Source organism: Apostichopus japonicus, chromosome 16, assembly GCF_037975245.1.
Source record: "Apostichopus japonicus isolate 1M-3 chromosome 16, ASM3797524v1, whole genome shotgun sequence".
Lineage (NCBI taxonomy): Eukaryota > Metazoa > Echinodermata > Holothuroidea > Aspidochirotida > Stichopodidae > Apostichopus > Apostichopus japonicus.
In genome coordinates, this window is record NC_092576.1 from 32,398,999 (window position 1) to 32,425,665 (window position 26,667).

At 36.1% G+C, this 26,667-nt stretch overlaps 1 protein-coding gene across 18 annotated transcripts in view; it reads left to right on the forward strand.

Moving 5' to 3' along the window:
- The window catches only part of LOC139982121 (uncharacterized), a 325,984-nt gene that overhangs the window by 84,694 nt on the left and 214,623 nt on the right, over window positions 1-26,667 (forward strand). For 2 of the 18 annotated variants that reach the window (XM_071994682.1, XM_071994692.1), the window contains 4 exons: window positions 9,979-10,055; window positions 21,707-21,765; window positions 23,327-23,374; window positions 26,363-26,388. The exons of 14 other annotated variants lie outside the window; for them this stretch is intronic. In XM_071994682.1, coding sequence (XP_071850783.1) covers window positions 9,979-10,055; window positions 21,707-21,765; window positions 23,327-23,374; window positions 26,363-26,388 — 210 coding nt within the window. Of the gene's footprint in view, window positions 1-9,978; window positions 10,056-19,655; window positions 20,283-21,706; window positions 21,766-23,326; window positions 23,375-26,362; window positions 26,389-26,667 lie in introns of those variants that run through there. 2 more of the 18 variants (XM_071994687.1, XM_071994688.1) reach the window with 2 other exon arrangements.

A 26,667-nucleotide genomic window follows, 5' to 3' on the forward strand; every position in this document is an offset into this window, starting at 1 on the left:
ACAACAGTAAGCTGAATTGGACAGATCTCATAGTTGGTATACATAGATGCATCACAAGCCATTTGTTTTTGGTGAAGGTCAAAGGTAACTTAAGTAAAAATGGTCACATTTTGAAAACTCAAACATTCATCAAGAATTGGCATCAAAGCATTGATATATTATTTGGTATGTCTAGGCCAGTGTTTGGGTCAACAGGGCAACATTGTGAAAACCTTATTTAAACTACAGTATGGTTATACTGTACATCTCAAGCCAAGGTAGCTTGCAGAGATATCTAATGTTTAGTATCATGTCATAGAGCTACAGAAGAATTTCAGTTGTCTTTTTAGATCCCTAACTGTCACTTTGAAAATGTTGTTTGTCACAGTTTCAATAGTTTTTTTGCTGTATTATTAATATAAGATAAGTTGTACATGCAGCCTACACATATACAGTAGCCTATATGTCAGATTGACAAATTCATAAAATAAAACTTATGACATCATGGAATCCATGTGGAGTAAATTTTGCATTATGGTTATCTATTTATACACCCAACTAGCTAGTATTGGGTCCAAAAATAATTCAGATGCAATCTTAGTAGATTTCACGATTTGAAAAGATATTGCATCAATCATAGCAACATGTTACCACATGTATGCATTTAATTATTTTGTCACGCAGTACATCATACTAGCCTGTGTGTGCTACGGACATCAGTGAACTATCTAGTGCCTGTTGAATATTAGTCTTGTGATTTTCATGTTACTTACTAACACCAAATTACTGCAAACAGATGGTCATTTTTGGTTCCTTGCTTTAGCAAAAGGAACCTATGCAGTCAGGTTGGCGTGTGTGTGTATGTGTGTGTGTGTGTCTGTGACACTTGCTTGGGTACGCTCTATCTCAATAAGGGAATGTTGGATTGAGGCCAAACTTGGACTATAGATCCGCCATATGGAGAAGGTGTGCCCTATTGTTTTTGGTGCCCACAAAGGTCACCAAAGGTTAGTTATGGTCCAAAAACCGAAAATATTAAAACTGCAATAACTCCCAGTGCCAATGTGCGACAAGATTGATATTTTGGGACAAGTTGTGAACTGGTTAGGGGAACATTTTCAAACTTAACGGTCATGTGATCCGAGGTCACCAAAGGTCAATTAATGATAAAAAACTAGTATTTTTGCAATAACTTGAGAACGAATTGTCCGTTAGGGTTGGGAGTTACCTCAATGTAATCCGATTGTCGACCCGCATCTGGGTGACCTTTGACCTCAATTTGACCTCTGGTGACCTTTACGTGTTTTTGGGGATTTTTACAGTTTTGATGCTATTTTCAGATGTCAAAGGTGCCTTCTGATCATAAATGTCAATAGGTTGACCCCGTGTGACCTTTTTGTGCAAAGTTATAAGGGGTCAAAGTTTTTCGGTCGGAGTTAGAATGGCTGTACAGACTTGTCATTTTGTTTTTTGTAATCAGAAGATTAAACTACATCTGAAACCAAGGTCAAAAGGTCAAAGGTCACATTAGAAAAAATGTGCTTATTTAGGGAAGAAACGAACAAAAAAGAAAATGTTTGGTTTTGATGCTAGATTTGGATATCAAAGGTACCTTCCGATCAAAAATGTCAACGGGTTGACACCCCTGTGACCTTCATGTGCGAAGTTATACAAGGTCAAAGTTAATTTTCAGACATTTAATGCAATAACTCCCAGTTCCAAGGTGTGACACGGTTGATATTTTTGGACAAGTTGCAAATGGTATAGGGTAATATTTTCAAACTTAACGGTCATGTGATCCAAGGTCACCAAAGGTCAATAAATGTTAAAAAACTAGTATTTTGGGGGGAGAAAATGGGCAAAGACAAAAATGTATGAATTTTTATAGTTTGATGCTATATTCACGTCACACCGATCAAAAATGTCAATGAGTTGACCCAAGGTGACCTTTGTGGGTTCAGTTATATGAGGCCAAAGTTAATCTTCAGACATTTAGTGCAATAACTCCCAGTGCCAAGGTGTGTCACGGTTGATATTTTGGGACAAGTTGCAAATGGTATAGGGGAATATTTTCAAACTTAACGGTCATGTGATCCGAGGTCACCAAAGGTCAATTAATGATAAAAAACTAGTTTTTTGGCGATAACTTGAGAACGAATTGTCCGTTAGGGTTGGAAATTGCTTCAATGTTATCCAATTGTCAACCGGCATCTGGGTGACCTTTGACCTCAATTTGACCTCTGGTGACCTTTACTTGTTTGGGGAATTTTGAAGTTTCGATGCTATTTTCAGATGTCAAAGGTACCTTCTGATGATAAATGTCAATAGGTTGACCCCTGTGTGACCTTCGAGTGCAAAGTTATACAAGGTCAAAGTTAAATTTCAGATATTTAATGCAATAACCCCCATTGCCAAGGTGTGACACGGTTGATATTTTGGGACAAGTTGCAAATGGTATAGGGGAATATTTTCAAACATAACGGTCATGCGATCCGAGGTCACCAAAGGTCAATTAATGATAAAAAACTAGTTTTTTGGCGATAACTTGAGAACGAATTGTCCGTTAGGGTTGGAAATTGCTTCAATGTAATCCAATTGTCAACTGGCATCTGGGTGACCTTTGACCTCAATGTGACCTCTGGTGACCTTTACTTGTTTTGGGGAATTTTAAAGTTTCGATGCTATTTTCAGATGTCAAAGGTACCTTCTAATCATAAATGTCAATGGGTTGACCCCCGTGTGACCTTGGTGTGCGAAGTTATACAAGGTCAAATTTAAATTTCAGATATTTAATGCAATAACCGTCATTGCCAAGGTGTGACATGGTTGATATTTTTGGACAAGTTGCAAATGGTAAAGGGGAATATTTTCAAACTTAACGGTCATGTGATCCGAGGTCACCAAAGGTCAATTAATGTTAAAAAACTAGTATTTTGGGGGGAGAAAATATGCACAGACAAAAATGTTTGAATCTTTATAGTTTGATGCTATATTCACGTCACACCAATCAAAAATGTCAATGAGTTGACCCAAGGTGACCTTTGTGGGTTCAGTTATATGAGGTCAAAGTTAATCTTCAGACATTTAGTGCAATAACTCCCAGTGCCAAGGTGTGTCACGGTTGATATTTTGGGACAAGTTGCAAATGGTATAGGGGAATATTTTCAAACTAACGGTTATGTGATCGGAGGTCACCAAAGGTCAATTGATGATAAAAAACTAGTTTTTTGGCGATAACTTGAGAACGAATTGTCCGTTAGGGTTGGAAATTGCTTCAATGTAATCCAATTGTCAACCGGCATCTGGGTGACCTTTGACCTCAATTTGACCTCTGGTGACCTTTACTTGTTTTGGGGATTTTTACAGTTTCGATGCTATTTTCAGATGTCAAAGGTACCTTCTGATCATTAATGTCAATGGGTTGACCCCCGTGGGACCTTTGTGTGCAAAGTTATTAATGTTAAAAATTAATTAATGTTAAAAAACTAGTATTTTGGGGAGAAAAATGGGCAAAGAAAATATGTTTGAATTTTTACAGTTCTGATGCTCTATTTAGGTCTCACCGATCAAAAAGGTCAATTGGTTGACCTCCGGGTGACCTTTGTGTGTGTAGTTATTTATACAAGTTCAAAGTTAATTTTTAGACATTTAATGCAATTAAATCCCAATGCCACGGTTGATATTTTGGGACAAGTTGTGAATGGGGTGGTGGAACATTTTCAAATTTCACGGTCATGTCATCTGTGGTCACCAATGTTATCATATCTGTTGACCTGCTTGTAGGTGACCTTATATCTCTTACATTTTTGACGCCATGTTCAGATCTCAAAAGTGCATTTTGATCATAATCTGATCACAATTTGTGATCACAAAAGTGTTGGCTGTAGTGTTGGTTACTTTATGGGAACATGTAGGACCACAATTACTTGACTATTTGAACCCAATCTTGCTTGATAATATTATGTGTATTGTCATATACCCCTACGCAAGGAACCACAGTGCCCTTAGGCTCTTGTTAAAGTATGAATACAATCGAGAGGTTTAATTTGGACATGATACCCAGTATGAAACTATATTCTGCACATATGTATGCTGGTTTTTGTCATAAATTATTTTTAAGGGAGCCATGAAAAATAATATTTTCATGAAATAGGTCTGGATTCCCTTGGCATCAATCCCGATGGATTTAAATTAGTGTTCGACCGATAATCGGTTAGACAATCGGCATCGTGCCGATTATCAGACAATCGGTAAATAATCGGCATCGGCAAAATCCATTGCGCTACCGATTAGTTGGAACCGATTATTACGTTCCACATAAAGGATTGTATTGTCCGCGCTTTTGAAACACCACAACTACAACGGGAGAAAAAATTTTGATCATTCGATTCAATGCTATTCATAGCCGGGGAAGGTGCGCTAATCTACCGTGTAATGTTATCTTAAGTCCCTCGCGCGAGTTTGCACAAATGCTGTTCGATACACTATCCAGTTTTGGCAGTTAACATCATGCTGTATACCCGCGTAACAACACACAGTATACCCGCGATAAGCTTAGGGGAACGACGTATTTTTTTTACTTCGCTTGTTGCATCTAACAGAACCACCTGTCATCATGTTAAACGATTGATAAGAAAGAAAAATTGTCTATACTAAATATTATCACCAAATCAGTATACTTTTGAACCACTTTGGCCGTTTCACCGTAGGTGAAAACTGGAAAGTGAAAACAATAACATTAGGCTTTGTTCATTGTGAGAACTACGTACATTAGGCTAGTCTGGCTGAAGAACGGTTGAGCTTCAGAACTGTTGAGTTTGAAAATGCGCCCAAGATTTTACAAATGGCATAAAATGATGAAATCAAGGCTCCAAATACACCTAAAAATCCATAAACACGTTTGGCGACATTCCTCAGAAGTTCTACTGCATAACAGTATTTTGTGATTAGGCAAACATTCTTACGCATATTTTTACGAAAAACCCGAAGCAACTTTTTTTCCTGTGCCGCATGTACCACCATACGTGCTAACAGTAACTAAACTCCTTACCGCAACCGACTAAAAGCAAGTCTGATTTCCAATGACACGCCGCGACAAAGTCAATGGGACTTTAGTGTGTGATTTCTCCCACATGTAGTTAAGTCAATGGAGAAGCGCCATTGACTTACTGTGTATGATCGTTTGAAACAACGTTCGTTCGATCGTAAGTTTTACCGCGCAGATGGTAAATTGAAAACTTGAAGCAAACGTTCGGGATTGTTTTATTTTTCATAATAAAATAAAACTGTTAGCAAACTGCTTATCCACTAAAGAGCCTTTGTAAGAATTAAAAGTAATGTGGCGTTACATTTCGATCCTGCTAGGATCGAAACGTCAGGCCAACTTACTCTTAGGCCTACACATTATTTTTCATATCAGAATTCAGATCATATATTTCGATATCAGCTAACGAAATAACGAATATTTTATTTACGTGCAATATACTTTTTACTTTATTTACGTTTGAGTTGCAACACTGATAATGGTTTTCATAGCAGTTGTAAAACCTGTCCCTAACTTTTTTGTTTTTCATTTCGTAGCCAATGGCTACTATTTTTCCCCTTCTGTAGTCTGTACAGTACTGTGTTGTGGCGGGATTGCAATATTGCGACTCCTCGTTATAATCGTACATCGCCCTATGTATGTATTACAGTGTTCTTTACTTGCTCCATTAATCTTTACTGTGAACAGTTAAGTCGTTCATTTACATCTTTGATTGTATTGGCCTAGAAGTTTATAATCATGCATAACACTTAATCATACATTAGGCCAGTTCCACGAAAATTTTGAAATAATCGGTAATCGGTAATCGGCAATCGGCCGATTGTCACAGGAAATAATCGGTAATCGGTAAAACCGATTGTCATACAATCGGTCGAACACTAAATCCTGTGATTGTACTATGTTAGACCACTGATTAACTTAATTAATTAGTTTTAAAGATAAAGAAACAGATAACATTGGATCAATTTCATAACTGATCAGTGTGAGCAAGTGTGAACCCATTGCAAGGTTTAAGGAGTTACTGCTTAGTTCCTTAAAATGCATAGCTGATGGTTTTTCGACATCCGCTAATTCGATCAAATAATGTGACATTGAATCTTGACATTTGTACCTTTCCAATGATGTATGATATACTGTGTTTTTTTGTTATGGGACTCTGAAAACTGGATCAACCCTACTGTAGCACTTTTGGTCAAGGAAGTTGCTCTATTCGCAAACATTCCTAAGCGCTCAAGTGACTGCAGGTCACCCCATTAGCAGAGACTTTGAGGAAAACTTTCGATCAAGCTATTATTTCAGCACTTTTAACACTATGCCCATATGACACTCTATCATCCTGTTAATATCTAAATGCATAAAAATTCATTAGTCACAATTGCCTTGTTATATTAATATGCATACTCAATGTTATCTTCGGCCGTGATTCACCCCACACTGTAGGTGCAGGGAAAAAATTATCATGTTACAAAAATAGTTGTACACTGCTACACAAGGCCCTGTATGACTTGGTTCTCTTTAGCAGAACCAACGACACACCACTGTGCACATGGTTAAAATTAGTGATGCACACTAAGACGTATGGACAACATACTATTGTGGGCATGTATGCTGTACTGAGACAGCAAAGGTTTTCACATTTTTTAACTTTTGAAACTTGTATATATTAGGGTTGGGCGATATATCGAAAATTATTATTATCGCGATAATTTTTTTTCAAGACGATATTTTTTGAGGATTGAACAAATGACGATAATTTCTTGTGAAAGAAATTTGAAATAGATGTAGAAAAAAAAAATTCACCATTTTATGTGTAAATGTTATTCTAGCATTCCATGGTTAAGAAAGTTGAAAAGAAATATTTTATCAACTTCATTTACTGACTTTTGAACTTCGTAAAAACCCGTTCTTTACAACATTGACTGTATAGAGAACAAAACTCTGAAAATCAGTAGAGAAATTACCAATTGTGTACGAAAAGTAAGTTGGTACACCTTTCTAATTTACGAAAGATCGAGCAAAATACTTTCGAAAAATTCACGCGAAACTGGCATATCGTGCTAAATGCAACAAGTGTCATGTAAACAAGGCTCTAGTACACCCATTTATGAATAAACCAGAAGACCACATCTGGTGTAAAGTGGGGGAAAGAAAGTATTTTCTAGAATTTCCAAAAAAAAAAAAAATAATATCCTACCATAGTTAAGTTTATAGTAAATAGCCTAACCACTTCGTCGGTTACGGATCTCACGTAACAACAAAAACACAACTAATTGTATTTTGTGAAGTTGACGATTTCTACAAGGACATGGAAACAATATTTAGCATTAAGTTAATCACGCCTGGTGGCCTAAAACATGGAATTACAAGGTTTACTTTCATAAAGATGGCCATACTGTAGCTATTGGGGCCTTGATATCGTGCTATGTCTGTATGGTATAGACTGTGCCTCGTGTATCATGGGGAATAGATTGTTTTGTTCATGCGGAGGAGTCGGTTGGCTTGAGGTGTGTTTTACTTACCTTAATGTTACGGGGATATTTACCTACTTTCCTTGAACGTCTAAGATAATATTTCGCATAACTTTACCGATCCTTTACTGACTGACCTAATTAATTCTAGAGTGGAGCCAAAAAAGTTTACTCCATGCAAAGTTTTTTTGAACCGTGCCAAAAATGTTAACAAACAGGTGTTAGACAGGGGGGTTGTTTTGCAAGGTACCTGAGAAAATTTGAAGCACATTGTAGCCTACCGTGATATTTAAGTACGGTTAAACACTGCAGTTGTAAACTGATTGTTAGGCAGTCTAGAAACGGGGCTTTGCCGAACGTAGTTTGTTTCATAATATTGTTTCATAATATCGACAGTTTTGTAAGTTAAACTTTATACAGATTGTAAGACAGATTAATTCTCTTTTCATTTTATCACATAATATAGCTACTCTAACTTGTCATTTTAAAACTTTCATCAGTTTCGTGACAATTTAAATTCATAAAGTTAGTCAGTATTTTGAATCCTCAATTGCGAATTTTTTATCGCCAGACATGCAAAAATACTTAACTTTTCCGGGGGCCTTCGCCCCTGGACCCCCACAAGGGGTTCCACCCCTTGACCCCAACGGGGCTCTAAGACGGGCCCTGAACCCCACGCCATTATGCTCGGTGTATTTGCTGCGCGAAAACACCGGTGGGAAATCGGCAGTTGTTTTTAGTGTGTTCGCGAACACACTAAAAACAACAAGAAAAAATTATCGTAATTATCGAAATATCGCGATAATTTTTTAACTATTTATCGTGACATTAAAAAGCAAATATCGCCCAACCCTAGTATATATGGAATATAGAATCTATCAGGCCCTCTCTTTTACTGTAGTGTTCCCTTTGCTTATGTATCAGCTTTTGTGGAGTTGTGACTTTCTGAAAGCCTTACTGTATGACAGCGAGGCTGAGACATACCCAAAGCTTTATATTTCGAGGACTCGTTTATCAAATTATAATATATAACTAGTATCAGCACTAGCAGTAGCAGAAAGCAGTTATTTACCATAGCCTGTAAAACTATATAGGCCTAATTAGGGTCTTACGTTAGGCCTAGTCTGCTCTAACCATGGTCTAACTTAATTTGTGTTCGGCATGGTTTTTTTATTCTAAATGCTATGAATATACGGAACGGAATTTACTTACAATGCGAACAATCCACCAAAGTTCCAAAAGCCAACTGCAAATGGGCAACGTGTACGGTAAACCGTGGCACTTCCCTTTCTAGACTACCTGGCTAGGCCCACATGCATTAGTAACGTTATATGTATTTTAATACAAAGTTACGATCCGATCGAGTGTCCTGTGAACCAAACACAGAACTGCTTACGAAATGGGCATTGCATCATTACGTGGAATTTGCCATTTAAAATAGAAACTCTTAATTTCTTAAATATTCCAAATTTATTGGAGAAACAGGTAAAAATGTGAAGATTTATGTGTAATTAGAGAAACATTAAAGTTTCGGAGATATATATAGCCGCATTTGGTCAAAATCGAGGTGTAAAGTTGGGATCAACATATATACCACGTATATCAACTACGTAAATCATATACCCTTCGAAGTTCCCTCCACTTTTAAGGGGAAATTCTACCCTTTTAATGAACGATTTTCCTATTGTTACTTCGAAATTGAAAAGTTAATGATGTTTTCTCTTAACTCGAACTGATCATTCCTCAAAGGAAGTAAAATTTATTGAACAAGAAGACCCTAGGTAAACCTAAGCTCCAGCTATCATCCGCTGAAGTAAACCCAAATACCAATGTTTATGTATATATATGTATATGTATATGTATATATATATATATATATATATATATATCATTTGAATAAGTAATATCATCAGCCATCAGCAGACTTGTTTTTCCGACTTATTTAACACGATTAAAGAAATGTATCAGCCATATCATGGTGCCACACAAGGATAGACAATACATTTGGTTTTAAGCAAACGTATGATAATAATTAGCAAACCGAAGTGAGCAGATATTTTCATAACATTTGGGCTGGCCAGCTTGTCTGTTTCAACCGATTGAATTTGAAAGTGAAAACTGTGAAGTGTTAGTCTGGAAAATGCCTACATATTAACATATTTTGCTGATTTGTTATTTTTAATATTTGTCCTTTTGTCCATCGATCTTCTTTGTTATCGAAACATTTTTCGGTTATTTAAATGATGCTTGACTAGTTTAAGGTAATGAACAGCATCGTTGTTAGATTTCTTGAACGGAATAAAAAAAAAAACTGAAACTAACCTAAGCGCTCACACGACCATGCAGTGTCGGTTTCACAGTGATGTAGCATGTAAAGGAAACAATTATTTTTTGTGTTGAATTTGATTTTGTTGCAGCTAGCTGATGCAAATGATTTGATTTCACAATCACATGATTGACCGGAATATTTTCTTCTTTATTTCGTAGGTTCAGGCGTTGTCTGTTACCTCAGTATATCCCTGCCGAGTCTATTCCGTCAATATTAACGTCAAGGAATGTGAAAGGTAAAGTATAAGCTCAGGTAACATATCGATTGATCAGTATTATTATGTTTATAGAATAAGTCCATGATGTGCTACTGTATTGTTAATATAAACATTCACTGAAGTTTATTTCGGGGCTTTCGAATTATCCATTGTCGTTAGCAAAAATTATAAATGGTAATTGTCAGAAGCCAATCAAGCCGTCAATTTCCTAATCTCTGTCTGTTTTAGGGAAGGCTCGCAAATTTAACCGGCGATGATAGAAGGCCCAGCCAGCAGCACACCACTGCTCATTATGCAGCCCGCATATCGCTCACGCTTGAGTGCACACACCCACGGTAACTCCGTGAAAGTAATGAGCATTGAGCTCCCAACACAGAAGCGCTGCTATTGTTTGTAAACAAAAGCGGTACTTGCCTTTTCCTGGTCCGTGGTTTTTACGTAACAATGGCACTCTGACCACAGTAGAAGGAGATTTATTTCAAGAACAAGTTGAAATCTTCATGAACTATTTTCGTATCGAATGTTTCAAAATACTTTCAGACTTCTTTTCCTGTACAAAGTATTTTCATTCACTAACACTGGTCCAACTCTCTTTTCTCTACTGGAACAGTAAGTTGGTACACCTTTCAAATTTTACGAAAGATTGAGCAAAATACTTTCGAAAAATTCATGCGAAACTGGCATAACGTGCTAAATGCAACAAATGTCATGAAAACAAGGCTCTAGTACACCCATTTATGAATAAACCATACGACCACATCTGCTGTTAAGTGGGGGAAAAAGAAAGTATTTTCTAGAATTTCCACACAAAAAAGGAAAAATAATTATCCTACCATAGTTAAGAGTATAGTACATAGCCTAACCACTTCGTCGGTTACGGATCTCACGTAACAACAAAAACACAACTAATTGTATTTTGTGAAGTTGACGTTTTCTACAAGGACATGGAAACAATATTGAGCATAGAGAAATTACCAATTGTGTACGAACAGTATGTATGTATATGTGATCTTCCCGCAAGCAGGAACTCGCGAAAGAAGCCATGGAGGCTTGTAGACTCGCAAGCTGACCGAAGCCAATCTCTCGGCACACATCCATTTAACGTCCATGTCGGGAAGTTGTTATTGAACAACACTCTTGCCAGACGACGCACATTGCTGTTGGCGGGGAATCGAACCGGGGATCTCATGACTGGGAGACCACTAGGCTATACACTCCGCCTAAGTTGGTACACCTTTCAAATTTTACGAAAGATCGAGCAAAAAGACATGGAAAAAATATTGAGCATTTAGTTAATCATGCCAAGTGGCCTAAAACATGGGATTGGAAGGTTTACTTTGATAAAGATGGCCATACTGTAGCTATTGGGGCCTTGATATCGTGCTATGTATGTATGGTAAAGACTGTGCCTCGTGTATCATGGGGAACAGACTGTTTTGTTCATGCGGATGAGCCGGTTAGCTCGAGGTGTGTTTTATATAAATCCATGGTTTTACTTTGTTACGGGGATATAAATTTTCTTGAACGTCTCAGATAATATTTCGCATAACTCTACCGATCCTTTACTGACTGACCTAATTAATTCTAGAGTGGAGTCAAAATAGTTAACTCCATGAAAAGTTTTTTGGAAACGTGCCAAAAATGTTAACAAACAGGTGTTAGACAGGGGGGGTGTTTGGCAAGGTACCTGGGAAAATCCGCAGCACATGTACAGTAGCCTACCGTGATATATAAGTAGGGGTAAACACTATTGTTAGGCAGTCTAGAAAAGGGGCTTTGCCGAACGTAGTTTGTTTCATAATATCGTCAGTTTTGTAAGTTAAACTTTTTAAAGGTTGTAAGACAGGTTAAATCTCTTTTCATTTTATCACATAATATGGCTACTCTAACTTGTCTCTAACAGCAGACTTATTTTTGCCTGGCTCTGATGAAATACTACTATCTCAAGTAACGTTGGCAAGTTGCCAAGAAATAAATGTCACGCAATGTGATACAAAAAGTCATATTACCCATTCATGAAGGCTTCAAACGCAAGTTTTCAAACATTGGTTCAGTGTATAGTACAATTACAACTAGTCATACCGTTGTAGTCTAAACCGAATTTATGCTTTATGCTAAACGATCTGAACAAACGTAATTTCTGAAACTAAATTAAAATTATATCATTCGTGACTTCGTTACAATTAAAGCCAAGTAAGTCTACTATGAATAAGAATTATTCGGTTTCTTTATTAGCCATTCCATTTCGTAAAGCGCCATGCAATAACAATTTTTCTTGCACAAGTCGCGAACTGTTCATGTTTTTTACAACCCGAAAGCAGCTGCGCAACGTGAAAGTAAGATCACGCACATGTCTTAGCCTACTGTCTGACTGCATGACTCACGTGGAGGTGATTCTGCATATAGATACGTACAAGAGTTTTAATGGTTAGGCTATATATTTACTGTCATTTCAATAAACTGTTTATAGTACGAACGAAAGAAAAGTCCCCACAGGTTTGAGAGATTGTCTAGAGCATTGATGATGTAGGTTTTTGTGTATTAAGGGATTCAAGACCAAACGGAGTGTCTCCATTAGTTCAATTGCAAACACGAAATAAAAAATAGCGATGAAAGCGCCACGTAAAATTCATGTTACGAGCACAAACCGTCAGCAAAGTACACACAACTGTGTAGTAACTCAATGCAGTTACAGTAGCGTATATGTAGTAGCTTTATTGATAAACAATTCTCCAACCTGCAGAGAAAATTCTATAACCCTTTTGTGTACATCCTGGACCAAAGTGACCAGTTCATTGGCTGGTCTTCTTTTGTGCATAAGAGGCTTAATTTGTGGTCTCATAGTCAAGTGCATACAACTGTCCACCGACTCTTGGAAGGCAGGAAATGTGTGCGTTCAAGCATGACTCATTACCAGCTGGTTGCTGTGCTCATTACACTGGATAGCAACGGTTGGGCCTTCGATCATCGCCGGTTAAATTTGCGAGCCTTCCCTTATACAAAGGAAATATCACCGAATACAAGTATAAAATGTACATGGTTCTCCAGTCATACACACATTACAGACCTGAACGCATTTACCAGAATAGGACTACTGAATTACTTCTTACACGCTACTACACACTCCATTCCTCCCGATCCCTATATGCTGATATCTTATTTAATATTTTGTGTACATGAATCGTATCCAGTAACCATTTGTATCCCTCTAAATATTACGACGTACAGAAATAAAAAAATTATCAAAAATATGATTTGACAATTTTAATGTTAAACTCCACCATTGTCTTCCACCATTTTTTATCTCAATACATTACATGTATAGAGATATTGTAACAGTACGTGGGACTCTCTCTTCTCTTAAAAAAAGTTACATCATCTTTCTACAAAGTTTTTTTTCTATGGGATTTCCAGAGCAAGCATATATCATATAGGTCAACAAATTTTATTCGAGAAATTTATCTCATTCTATGACTTTTTCACCGATTTATGTCCGAATCGGGCCAAATCGGGCTTTGTTGCAGGCCTTTCTTGCACACGTTCCAAAACTTGTTTGTAAGGAACTTTTGCCCCCGTTTCCCTGCTCATTTGTTGATTATTATTCGACGTCCATGGTTTATTATGGGCATGTGACGTTTTACTTCTCACTGACTGGTTTGTTATCTGCGGTTTTATGTATTATGTTAAACAGTATGTAGAATAGACAATAACGCCGTGGTCTCATTGGCTCAATTGTAACATGTGATGTAATTGTCACTCATGATTGGATTATTCTGTTCTTGAAGAGGCCAGACAACTAGTGAAAGCAAAGTATGTCGCAATCGTTTAGCGTCATTACGCTCATTATTCACTATCCTGTTTAAAGACGTATTCTTCCTCACTCTCAAACCATAGTTCCCAAAATTATCTCAACGAAAATTTTATCAATATAAAGTTAATCGCTTTTGCTGTTGGTAATTTGTTTATCAAAGTAATCGTTTGTAAAAACTGAGATGAAAGGATCGGACTGTTTTGTAAAGGTATGTATTCTCTGTTTTATCGAAGTTTTATGCTATTCACAGATCAACTCTTAACATAAATAAAACTGTACCAATAGGGCCTAACAGTAACACAAGACATTTGGTTTAACAAAGTCGACTGTCAGTTTTAACCTTTGTTGAAGAGTTTTCGTCAAAATGTAGTGGTTCCGTTATGATTATCTTGATTGTGGGGATATCCGCTCATTCTACTTATGCTAAGTTCGGGTTAGGCTAGGCCTAACTTCGCTAGGCCAATGCTAGTTTCTACCTTTTGTTGAACTGGATGTAGATCTAGGTCCTAGGCTAGGCTTAATTTTCCAATGACGATATCTTCATATGTCCTGTTATCATGGCATTGTCATGTACGACCTTCTGTGTTTGTATCTCGGGAACTTTTTTTTTTGTAGCTAGCGTAACCTAGTCCTGGCCTTTATCTCGGTAACTTGGAATTTGTTTGATAGCTAGTTTTACCTAGTGTAGGCCTAGGTCAGCTTAGGCGCTACTAACACTACAGTCTTCAGTAACATAGGTCGATAGGCCTAGCTTTCTCAAGGGGGGCATCTAGAAAATGGTCGAGTTTTTTGGCCTATTCTAATTTGGCCGTTGTCATTAACGTCCTTTCGTATATCACGTTTTGTTGTTGTAGATAACCTCATCTTGGACTAGTAACAGTAACATTGGTCTAGGATTACTAGGCTAGGTTAGGCCTAGGCTAATGAGGGTCCCTACTTGACGTAAAGCCTATCTTCGTAACATACATGCTTCCAAATATGACTATATTACATATAGTTATCTCCCTTGTCTTTAATCCACTTATTTCAGTTTTTATGTTTAATGAAAAGTACATCGGTATCCTGATCTGTTTTGTACCTAGCCTAACATAGGCCTAGGTTAACAGTAACATAGGTCTAGGAGGCCTAACCTTCTCAAGTCTGGCATCTAGAATTGTTGTATTATTCGTTATGTTCGCTTCTAATTTGGCCATTGTCAATGACGACCTTTAGTATTTATGTTTTCGCCAATTGCATTGATTTTCCTTTTTGTAGTAGGCTACCTTAGTTCTAAACAATTAAATCCAATGTTCTTTAATCTGCTAGTTACGTTCAATGAAAAGTAAATTGGTATCCTGCTCTGTTTTGTAGCTAGCCTAACATAGGCTTAGGCTAACAGTAACATAGGTCTAGGAGGCCTAGCCTTCTCAAGTCTGGCAGCTAGAATTGTTGTATTATTTGTGATGTCCGCTTCTAATTTGGCCATTGTCATTGACGACCTTTAGTATTTGTGTGATTTTTAACCAAGGCTATCAGTCACATTGGTCTAGGATTATAGGCTTCTAAACAGTTGAATCTCGTGTATTTAAGACACTTATTTCAGTAATTCTGTCCAATGAAAAATATTTATCTGCAAATTACAATGATTTCCTTTTGTAGAAGGCTAAATAGCCTAGAGCGATATTTTAGTTTTAGTTTATTGACTACAGTCATCGTTAAAATCGTTTAGCGTTAGTTCCAAACAATTAACTCCAATGTTGTTAAAGCACTGATTATGTTGAATGAAAAATCAAATTCTGCAAATTACAAAGAGTTTTTGTATTACAATTCGTCTTAAGTCTACTTATGCAATTGATAGGTGCATTAGTTTGTTAGTTTTCTAGTATTGTGTACTGAGAATAATGAACCAAACTGGGTACTGCTAAATTAATGTGATTATGGGCCTGTTGAAATTGCCTATAATATATATTATAATTAGTAATGTATTTGTTATCTCTTGTTGTGGTGATTAAAATGTGATATCATGTAACTAAAGGTCCCTGTTTTTCACCCATTGGATGGTGTTTGAAATTTATGTAAAAAAAAATCAGATAACTAATTACTTTTTAAATGTATACAAGAAGTTGTCATTCCTGAAAGGCTGACATGAAGATCATTTTGGTTCAATACTTGTAAAGTGTTGCTACTTGGTGCTAAAGTAAAAGTTTGTCAAAAAGTTTGAAAATCTAGAGTTTGATAAAAGTCAGCTTTACTTTACAGTTTGTTCAGTTTGCAACTATAGTTTGATTTGTCTGAGTTCAAAAGAGGTGGATTGAAATACTTCAAGCTCACAAAAACACAGTTTGGCCATTTTTTTAACCTCAGCTGTTTTCATACTTTTGTTTAAAAAGCAACCCGATCAATCAGACCTTGAAAACTTATGTTATAGTTTGTTAAAGTTATGTTTTATTTTACAAATTAGCCTTGGTTGACAGGATCAAATGCCAAAATAAACATTGCAATAAAATGTAAACCACAAGGTGGAATTTATAATTTCAAATTAATGTTTTTGAAATTGACAAGCATATTTATGACGAGGCTTGGCTTAGCCTCATTTTTAAACAGAAGTTAGTATGCATGATAACTCAACAAGAGAATCATTGATTAATGCCATACTTGGTGGGCGGGTGGTCCATGATGAGTAGATGAACCCTTTTTATTGTGGTGCTCTTATCATAACTGGGTAAAATTGTGGAAACCTTGTAACACTATAGCTCAACAAGTGTGTGGGTGGACCAAATTAAGTCCAAGATACCTATTGTTTAAAGTGGAAGTCAGTAGTGTTTATATGGGTCCAAAAATCGGGAAACGGGTACCCGAGAGCCGTTACCCGTCGGGTATCCGGGTACCCGGAAAAATTGTTTACCCTCGTGTATCACGTTTCGATATCCATGGAGTACATTATTACTATTAAGTTCGACCACATGGTTGCCTAACACCACACTAAGTCAATCTGCCTTAAACCGTGTTTGTCAATTGTTTTTTTTGGTTCCTTGCTTTAGCAAAAGGAACCTATGTAGTCAGGTTGGCGTGCGTGTGTGTGTCTGTGTGTGCATCTGTGACACTTGCTTGGGTACGCTCTATCTCAATAAGGGAAAGTTGGATTGAGGCCAAACTTGGACCATAGACCCGCCATATGGGGAAGGTGTGCCCTATTGTTTTTGGTGCCCACAAAGGTCACCGAAGGTCAGTTATGGTCCAAAAACCCAAAACATTAAAACTGCAATAACTCCCAGTGCCTATGTGCTACAAGGTTGATATTTCAGGACAAGTTGTGAACTGGTTAGGGGAACATTTTGAAACTGAACGGTCATTAGATCTGAGGTCATCAAAGGTCAATTAATGTTAAAGAACTAGTATTTTTGCGATAACTTGAGAACGAATTGTCCGTTAGGGTTGGGAGTTGCTTCAATGTAATCCAATTGTCGACCCACATCTGGGTGACCCTTGACCTCAATTTGACCTCTGGTGACCTTTAAGTGTTTTTGGGATTTTTACAGTTTCGATGCTATTTTCAGATGTCAAAGGTACCTTCTGATCATAAATGTCAATGGGTTGACCCCCGTGTGACCTTCGTGTGCGAAGTTATACAAGGTCAAAGATAATTTTCAGACATTTAATGCAATAACTCCCAGTGTCAAGGTGTGACATGGTTGATATTTTGGGACAAGTTGCAAATGGTATAGGGGTATATTTTCAAACATAACGGTCATGTGATCCTAGGTCACCAAAGGTCAATTAATGTTAAAAAACTAGTATATTGGGGGGAGAAAATGGGCAAAGAAAAAATAATTGAATTTTTATAGTTTTGATGCTATATTCACGTCTCACTGATCAAAAATGTCAATGGGTTGACCCAAGGTGACCTTTGTGTGTTAAGTTATATCAGGTCAAAGTTAATTTTCAGACATTTAGTACAATAACTCCCAGTGCCAAGGTGTGACATGGTTGATATTTTGGGACAAGTTGCAAATGGTATAGGGGAATATTTTCAAACTTAACGGTCATGTGATCCGAGGTCACCCAAGGTCAATTAATGATAAAATACTAGTATTTTTGGGAGATAACTTGAGAACGAATTGTCCGTTAGGGTTGGGAGTTGCTTCACTGTAATCCAATTGTCGAGCTGCATCTGGGTAACCCGTGACCTCAATTTGACCTCTGGTGACCTTTAAGCGTTTTTGGGATTTTTACAGTTTCGATGCTATTTTCAGATGTTAAAGGTACCTGCTGATCATAAATGTCAATAGGTTGACCCCTGTGTGACCTTCGTGAGCGAAGTTATACAAGATCAAAGTTAATTTTCAGACATTTAATGCAATAACTCCCAGTGCCTAGCAGTGACACGGTTGATATTTTGGGACAAGTTGCAAATGGCATAGGGGTATATTTTCAAACTTAACAGTCATGTGATCCGAGGTCACCAAAGGTCAATTAATGTTAAAAACTAACATTTTGGGGGGAGAACATGGGCGCAGAAAAAATGTTTGAATTTTTATAGTTATGATGGTATATTCACGTCTCACCAATCAAAAATGTCAATGGGTTGACCCCAGGTGACCTTTGTGTGTGAAGTTATACGAGGTCAAAGTTAATATTCAGACATTTAGTGCAATAACTCCCATTGCCAAGGTGTGACACGGTTGATATTTTGGGACAAGTTGCAAATGGTAAAGGGGAATAATTTCAAACTTAACAGTCATGTGATCCTAGGTCACCAAAGGTCAATTAATGTTAAAAAACTAGTATTTTTGGGGGAGAAAATGGGCAAAGAAAAAATGTTTGAATTTTTACAGTTTTGATGCTCTAGTTAGGTCTCATCGATCAAAAATGTCAATTGGTTGACCCCCGGGTGACCTTTGTGTGTGAAGTTATGTATACAAGTTCAAAGTTAATTTTTAGACATATAATGCAATTAACTCCCAATGCCAAGGTGTGACATGGTTGATATTTTGGGACAAGTTGTGAATGGGGTGGTGGAACATTTTCAAACTTAACGGTCATGTGATTTGAGGTCACCAATGTTATCATATCTGTTGACCCGCTTGTAGGTGACCTTATATTTCTTACATTTTCGACGCCATATTCAGATCTCAAAAGTGCCTTCCGATCAAAAATCTGATCACAATTTGTGATCACAAAAGTGTTGGCTATAGTGTTGGTACTTTGTAGGACCACAATTACTTGGACTATTTGAGCCCAATCTTGCTTGATAATATTATGTGTATTGTCATATACCCCTATGCAAGGAACCACAGTTCCCTTGGGCTCTTGTTTAAATCACACTGCGTTGGATTCGGGTCATAAATTAGGAATCGGGTAGTATCACCTTCGTTATTGCTGTTCTCTTCGACCACATGGTAGCCTAACACCACACTAAGTCAATGGGAAATCTGCCTAACCGTGCATGTTTGCCAATTTTTTTTAAATCACACTTTGCGTAGGATTCGGGTATTAAATTAGGAACCGGGTAGTATCGCATCAGGCGGGTACCCGGATAACCCGTGCAAACACTAGAAGCCAGTCAACTAGGGTCTCCACGGGTCAACTTGTCAAAACCTTTTAAACACAATCAAAAATAAGCCTGGACAGATCTTGTATTTAGGATGTTGGTGTGCTACATCATCGAAACGACAATGCAGTTTTGCGCTCTTGTTATTTGGGATGGAGTAATTTTAGAAGCCGACCAAAATTTACACTAAAACTTCATGGGAAAAACGTCTGAATAACAAAAACCTGGAGAGTGATATGTTAACATTACACATTTTTACCTTATCCTTTTTTGACAGAACTACAAGTTATGTCATAACAGAGTGTGGACAAACATTTAAATATCTACGACAACACTTGACAGAGGTGACGTGTCACCAGACGATTTGCTAAACGTGATGTCAGTGAAATGCCACTTGACGCTGGAGGGAGAAGATATTAAAGAGCTGGAGTTGAAATAGACCATGTCCCTCTATCGTCACATTTCACATTCATCTTTGTTATTTTCAGATTTTAATCAACTTCATATATGTTTTTCTTTAGATTCAATATCTTCAAACATCACATTTTTTTTAGAGTTTAATTCACATTTAACGATATCTTTAGCTTCACACTTTGTCAGATTTTAGTCAACTTCATATGTTTTTTTCTCTACATTCGATATCTTCAAACATCACATTTTTTTTTTTTTTTTTAAAGTTTAATTCACATTAAAGATATCTTTAGCTTCACTTTTGTCAGATTTTAAAATTTTAGTCAACTTCAGATTTTTTTTTTAGACTTTTATTCACATTTTAAGATAACTTTAGCTTCACATTTTCTCATGAATTTTTTTCCTAATATCACCTTGTTAACCTTCTCACCCTTTTTAACCAGTGCCAGAATCAAATTTTCATATTTTTTATCATGTTTTTATGACCAGCATATTCCTGCCCTTTTTAAGTAATATAAAACTTTTTCTTATCTCTAATTAATTTGTTTTCTAATTTTTTGAACTTCTTAATTTAATTCAGTACTTTTCGTGCCATTCCATTCATTGCCTTGATTAAATAAATTTTGATAAACCTTGAAAAACACATTCCTGTTATATTCTTTTGTTCTAAATTGCACATTCATATTCACTACTGTGAAGAATAAATTAGTTCCTACACAAGATGTACATTTCACGGATCCAAAAATACTTTTCAATTCATCACGAAGATAGCTGATTGATGTCTAGGAACCTGATACATCATAAAACTATAGTCCAACTGAGACTGACCCAAGATGAAGGATACCACATAAAAAACAAGTTCTTAAATATTCTATGACATTACTAAACCTTGCATCGCCGTTTTCTCGACAAACAGGCAATGAGCCCTAAAGGCAACACTCGCAGGATGAATTTTAACCTGCAGAGACCATTCGTGGCAAAGTAGCGTAATTACAAGTTCTCTTATTTGTTGTACCATGATTGATATTGATAATTGTCTAGACAGAGCAAAGATATGAAATTAGGAGTCGTAATTAGAACTTCTAGTATTGAGATACTGCGTCATTGATGCTCTTGTTTGTTTCATGGAAGGTTGACATTTTCCTTTTAACATACAAATCATTCTATTGTAGGTTCCCATCACAACAAAAATTAGATTATAAAATGGAAATAATCCTTGGATGGTATTCTGAAATATGTGTGAAACCAAAACACATTCCATTGCCTAGATCTCGACTTGAATTAAATATACTGTAAATTGTATAACTAGGTGAATCCAAACAAAATACCAAGGTAAGATCGAGTCAAGCGAGCCAAAAAACTAAATACGCCCAACCACCTGCAAATACAAACCCCCAACCACCCACTCAAGCATTAAAAAAACCACAAAAGGACGACGAGCACGCAGCGAAACGAAACACCCCTCCCCAGCATACCAGCGTTCAATGTTGATTAGTTTCCCTCCATTGTCACATGATCTTATGAAATATCTTATAAGCTTCATGTTCATTTATTTTAGAATTCCAGTAACTGCAGAATAATTTACTTAGTAGATAATTGGCCGTACTTTGTAAACACTCATGAGATAACCTCCACAGTAACTATTCAATAACTTGGAAAGTATCAAGGATTACGACTATATTATACACACTTTTTTTTATAGATATTGAGTGAGGCCCGGTATAAGTTACGATGCAAATACTAAAGTCACTTTACGACACATAAAGGTTATTAATATTTAAATTTAACTAGAAATTGATTATTGTAAAGCATTTTGGTACCTTTAGACATTCACATTAATGTATGGAAACTATCTGGAGGTAGCGAAATTCTAATTTAATTCAATGTTATTTTGTACATCGTTTCTCTCAATTATAGTCACATGGTGGTCTGTCAACGACAAGTATGAGCTGAACCTTCAAACTGGTCGATGGGAGGTGAGTTTAAAGTGGTTTATTTCTTCTTTCATGGATGCTGTATTAAAGTTAACTGAACTATCAATATCAACTGACAAAACAATAGATATATCGTTGCGGATTAGGTAGTTTACCGTAGTAATGTATTTTATTCTTTACTGCAATGTATATTTGTGCTTTAACAATCGCCTTGAATACGCCTTTTTATTTTTTCTTTGATACTCATTTGAGCCATTGCTTTTTAATATATGGCTAGTGTCCCCGTTTAACATCTTGTCGGAATTTAAACCAAAGGATATTAGTAAGTAAAGGGGGGATGCCGGTGGAAGAAATAAAGGATAAACAGTAACATTTTATAGATAATTAACTCCAAAAAGTATTACTACCTCCTCATTTCCGCCCACCGCAATGGATGAAAACATGTAACATTAGCAAACAGCATTACCAAGATCCAAGTTATTTTGGGATTATTACCAACAATTTTGTGGGTCCGGGACTTTCAAATGATTTGTTCTCTAGTGGTGATTCATATCTTATAATAAAAGTGAGCTCATAACACCAACCTTACGGATTTACTTGATATTATAATGTACCACACGGACAGCACATATTTGTATTTAAAGTGTAAAGATAAATGATTTGTGACATTGCTCAGTCAAAACTAAATTTCAGTTATTTCAAAATGTGTACTTTTTTAGAAACGTCCCCATACCAGCCTGGTATATTCGGTCTACTGTTAAGAAAAGCCGACTTAGCTGTAACGACGTAGTAGTAATTAGAAAGGACAACTATCATGGTATAGCCATATATCAGGAATTGATAGAAAGAGCGACCTATGGCAATATATCATATATAATGAATTGATAGTAGGAACGGCCAATGGCAATATATGTAATGGAATAGATAGGCAGCAAGGCCCCAAAAAAAACAAGGCACTATGTTAATAAAGTAGATAATCACCATAGCCAATATAAATAATATATAAAATACACTATCGATCACAAACACCCGGCATTGTGATATAACCAGGTCTTAGCTTTACATGAAATTTCTGTGGCTTTCTTTGACCCGTTTAACCAACGATCACTTCTGTTGAGGGTCTAACTTTACAGCTATCGCTGGCAATGTCACTGCTAACAGCCCATGGAATGTGCATGGGATGTACATGGAATGTGTGGTACTGAGGAACTACTAGCTATTATTCCAGTCTTGAAATTTTGGTAGAAATATGATTATGTATAATTCTATATAAATACATATATCCATACAATTAAATTCATACATGTATACAATCAACACAAATATAGCCACATGAATTAAGATGCGCACTGATTCAAAGCCGCTATTGTTCTCTAGGAATTAAAACTTGACTGAAAAATATTTGTTTTGATCAAAGATGTCTTTTATGCTGATCACCTCTAATCAAAGATAAATTAAATGTTTGTTTTATTGTTTTATCCTCGTTGAGTTTACTCTCTTTCTTTAATGAAAGGAAACATTTCCTGATTCGACTGTCTCGATGATATTCATGACGTCATATACGTATTAGTCTCATCATTGTTTCTATTGCTTTTAACTACAGGACAGTGAAACTAGACAGGAGATAACAGATACAAAGTATAATGATAAGGTAGGTTGATGGGTATTGAATTACACTCAATCAGTGGCTTGGTCTTACTGGATCCTAGAATATAATGTAAATATATGGCTATATATATCTTATGGCGCAGTCTGGAGAAATTAATTTTAGTGCGCGTACAGTCACAAAATCAGAAGGATTGGGGTAGTGGGGGCTTCTATATCATCAATCTGGCATTTGCAAGAGGTACCAACATATTTTATATAGTAAGATGCCTAGGAAGTGGAACAGTGTTCGACTTTAAAAGTCATTCGTTTTCATGTACTATCATGGTAGGAAAGGATGTGCAAAGTCTATGGATGCGTTACATAGATGATTGTTCTTGATTTTTATGTAGCAATCTGTGATAAATCAGTCTGCTGATATCAGAGAAAACGTAAGATAAACTATAAAGGTAAATTATAGAAAACAGTCTTCGATTCATCGTGGAAATTAATAACTGCAAAAGCAACCAGACACCTAATCCACAAAATACAAACACAACTATACTTTAAAGAAACAATAAATCATTAATACATTTATTCCCGGAAGACAAATAATATTTATTTGAGCTGGTTTATAACTAGTTATGAAGATTTATTAGTCTATTATATATATACTTTGAGGTTATTGTGATGTGGTGTGAATATGACTTATAAAAATGTGGTAAATTTTAAGGTCAAACTCCTTGGAAAATACCCAAACTAGAGTGAGAACGACATGCGATTGTATATACGTTCGGTAGAGGAGGACGATGTGTATACGAAGTTTCATTAGTCAAACGTGATCCTCGGAGCACCAATGTAGAACAAATGTGGACATTCCAACAGACAAAAAATAAACAAAATGGAACATTTAACTCTTTATCAGTTTTCAAACTAGTAAAATATTCCTAAATACTGTACAACTATTAGATATCATATTTAATTCGAAATCAGAATAAAAGTTTACAAAAATGGTTGAATCAATATAACAGGAAGATATAATAAATAACTTCAAAATTGAAATCTGACATTGACACACTGTGTGAATATACGTTGTTGATGAGATAATATCACAATATCGTCAACAATATGGAAAATGATCATCGTAGTTATTCGTGTTTTCGCTTTGTCAAATTTTTTAGAGGGCGCTTCCGCATGTTAGGCAATACTGTAACATATAGGGAGCTTTATAACATTCCATTTGTCTGAGCTTCTCTCCTGGGTGTGTGTGTGTATGTCTTAGTAGAATTAAGCTATAACTTAAAACAGTTGATTAATGATGCTGTGATGTTCAGCGAGATATTTGTGATATGCAATGACTGCAAGTGTTTTGCGAAATGTCAAATACCAGGCTCCTTCACGTACTAAAACAAGTCAAGTTTGCTAACAACACTTGTGTAACCAAAAGTAGAAATAAGAAAGATGATACATTATTGAGACAGTTATTCCAACAAATTGAAGGAAAACAATGAAAATAAATTACCAAGAAAGTTGTTGCATAACTAACTTGAAGTAGATGTTGAAAACAACGTCAAAGCAATTAAGTAATGCAGGGATATTGTTCAATAAGCCTGAATCGTTTGTGGTGTGATACAGACCCAGCAGCCATAACCGCATGTCTCTCCAAGTATAAATGGAAAACCAAAATCATTGTAATACAATGGATGGACGAATTCCATTGGTTGAAAAAGTTACCACAGTTATATTAAACAATGGTCAACAACAACTGGTAAACCATAGAGATTTTAAGAACGTAAAATTCAACTAAATACAATACTCTTTTATTCCTTTTCGCTTTGCGATAAATGCTGCCCATAAGGAGAAGCGACTTATAACAAGATAGTGACCACACTAGCGGGTGTATGGTATTGTAAAATATGAATGTATGTATCGTATGTTGTATAAAGTTAATAACAAAGGAAAGGTGAGAGTATCGTGACATAGGAATTAATTAATGGAGGCATGAGTACATATTGGTACCTGCTCAAAAAGATGTATATGAATAGTATAGAGTTTGACAAAAGCTTTGGAGTAGGTACGCAGAACAGAGAATCCGAACTCCAGCCACAGCTCTCTCTAACGCTACCAGCCCGTCATTGTAGCCTCGGCCTTAGACGTCGCTTCCAACATACTCAATCAAGTGTAGTCTATGTTGAAGTTTCCCTTGTCATATTTCTACATCCATATTTTTGTTGTCTGTACATTTTGATATTGGCACTGTGTTGCTTTCTGGTAAAAGAAGCGTAAATATATCCTGACTGCTTCCACATATCCCATTACCACACAGACCAATCATGTTGAATGCTACTTTGTACTGAACTAGTTCGTTATATATTAACTCAAGATGTTTGTTTGGCTGTTTATTGTTCTCTGATTTACTTGGTAAGGTTCTAAACTTTAACGCACAATTTACAAGTTTGTTGTTGAACTAACCTACCAACATAATTTACAATCTTAACAATAAGTATAGATCGGATTGTTGGAATTTCGGGTAGAAGGACAAAATAAAACAAAAATGTGAACCGGGGACATATTTGTTTATTCATATTACAATATAATCTATAAACATTGCATAACGACCGTGATTGCCGAATTCATCCTTGTTAGTGAAAATATGTGACTATTTATCAACGAAATCTATAAGTTTAAACTAAAATTCACAACGAATACATGTTGTGTATTTTGATTAACAAAACGAATTTAAAACACACCGTAAGTTAATCAGGAAAATATCTGTGCGATAGTTTTAACTGTTAACATAAAAAAGAATTACATTAATAATGAAAGTAACTAGTCAGTATTCAGCAATTTTAAGTTTCAACGGTGACCGCTTTGAAGTCTTGTACATAGACTAATAGATTATTATGAAAGAAATAGCAGTTAATATCATCCACCTAGCCATAAGTTCCCCATTGTCTGCAAGAAATAATGTTAACAAGAAATTCAAGAATATCAAAATACTACTTATAACATCTTATTGTTCACCGACACAATATCATGTTCTTCTTTTATACAGAAGACAGGGTTTCAATTTTTTTGCCGGTAAGTGATTGCTATGCTCTTCATGTTGAATGTGTCAATACTAATAATTTTATTTTACATATATTTATCTGGTAACACCAGAAGAAAGAACCTGATGGGAAGGGTAGGGTTATAAAATATTCTACATTGGTAAATTTATGTTGCTACCATTATAGTTATGTTTATGTTAAGAAAAAAGATCAATCATTCAACTTACACAACTGAGGATAAAAAATATCTTCACAGCTTAGCACTATCGTGACTTTTTCTGATCCCATTAGCAACAATAATCCACACTAC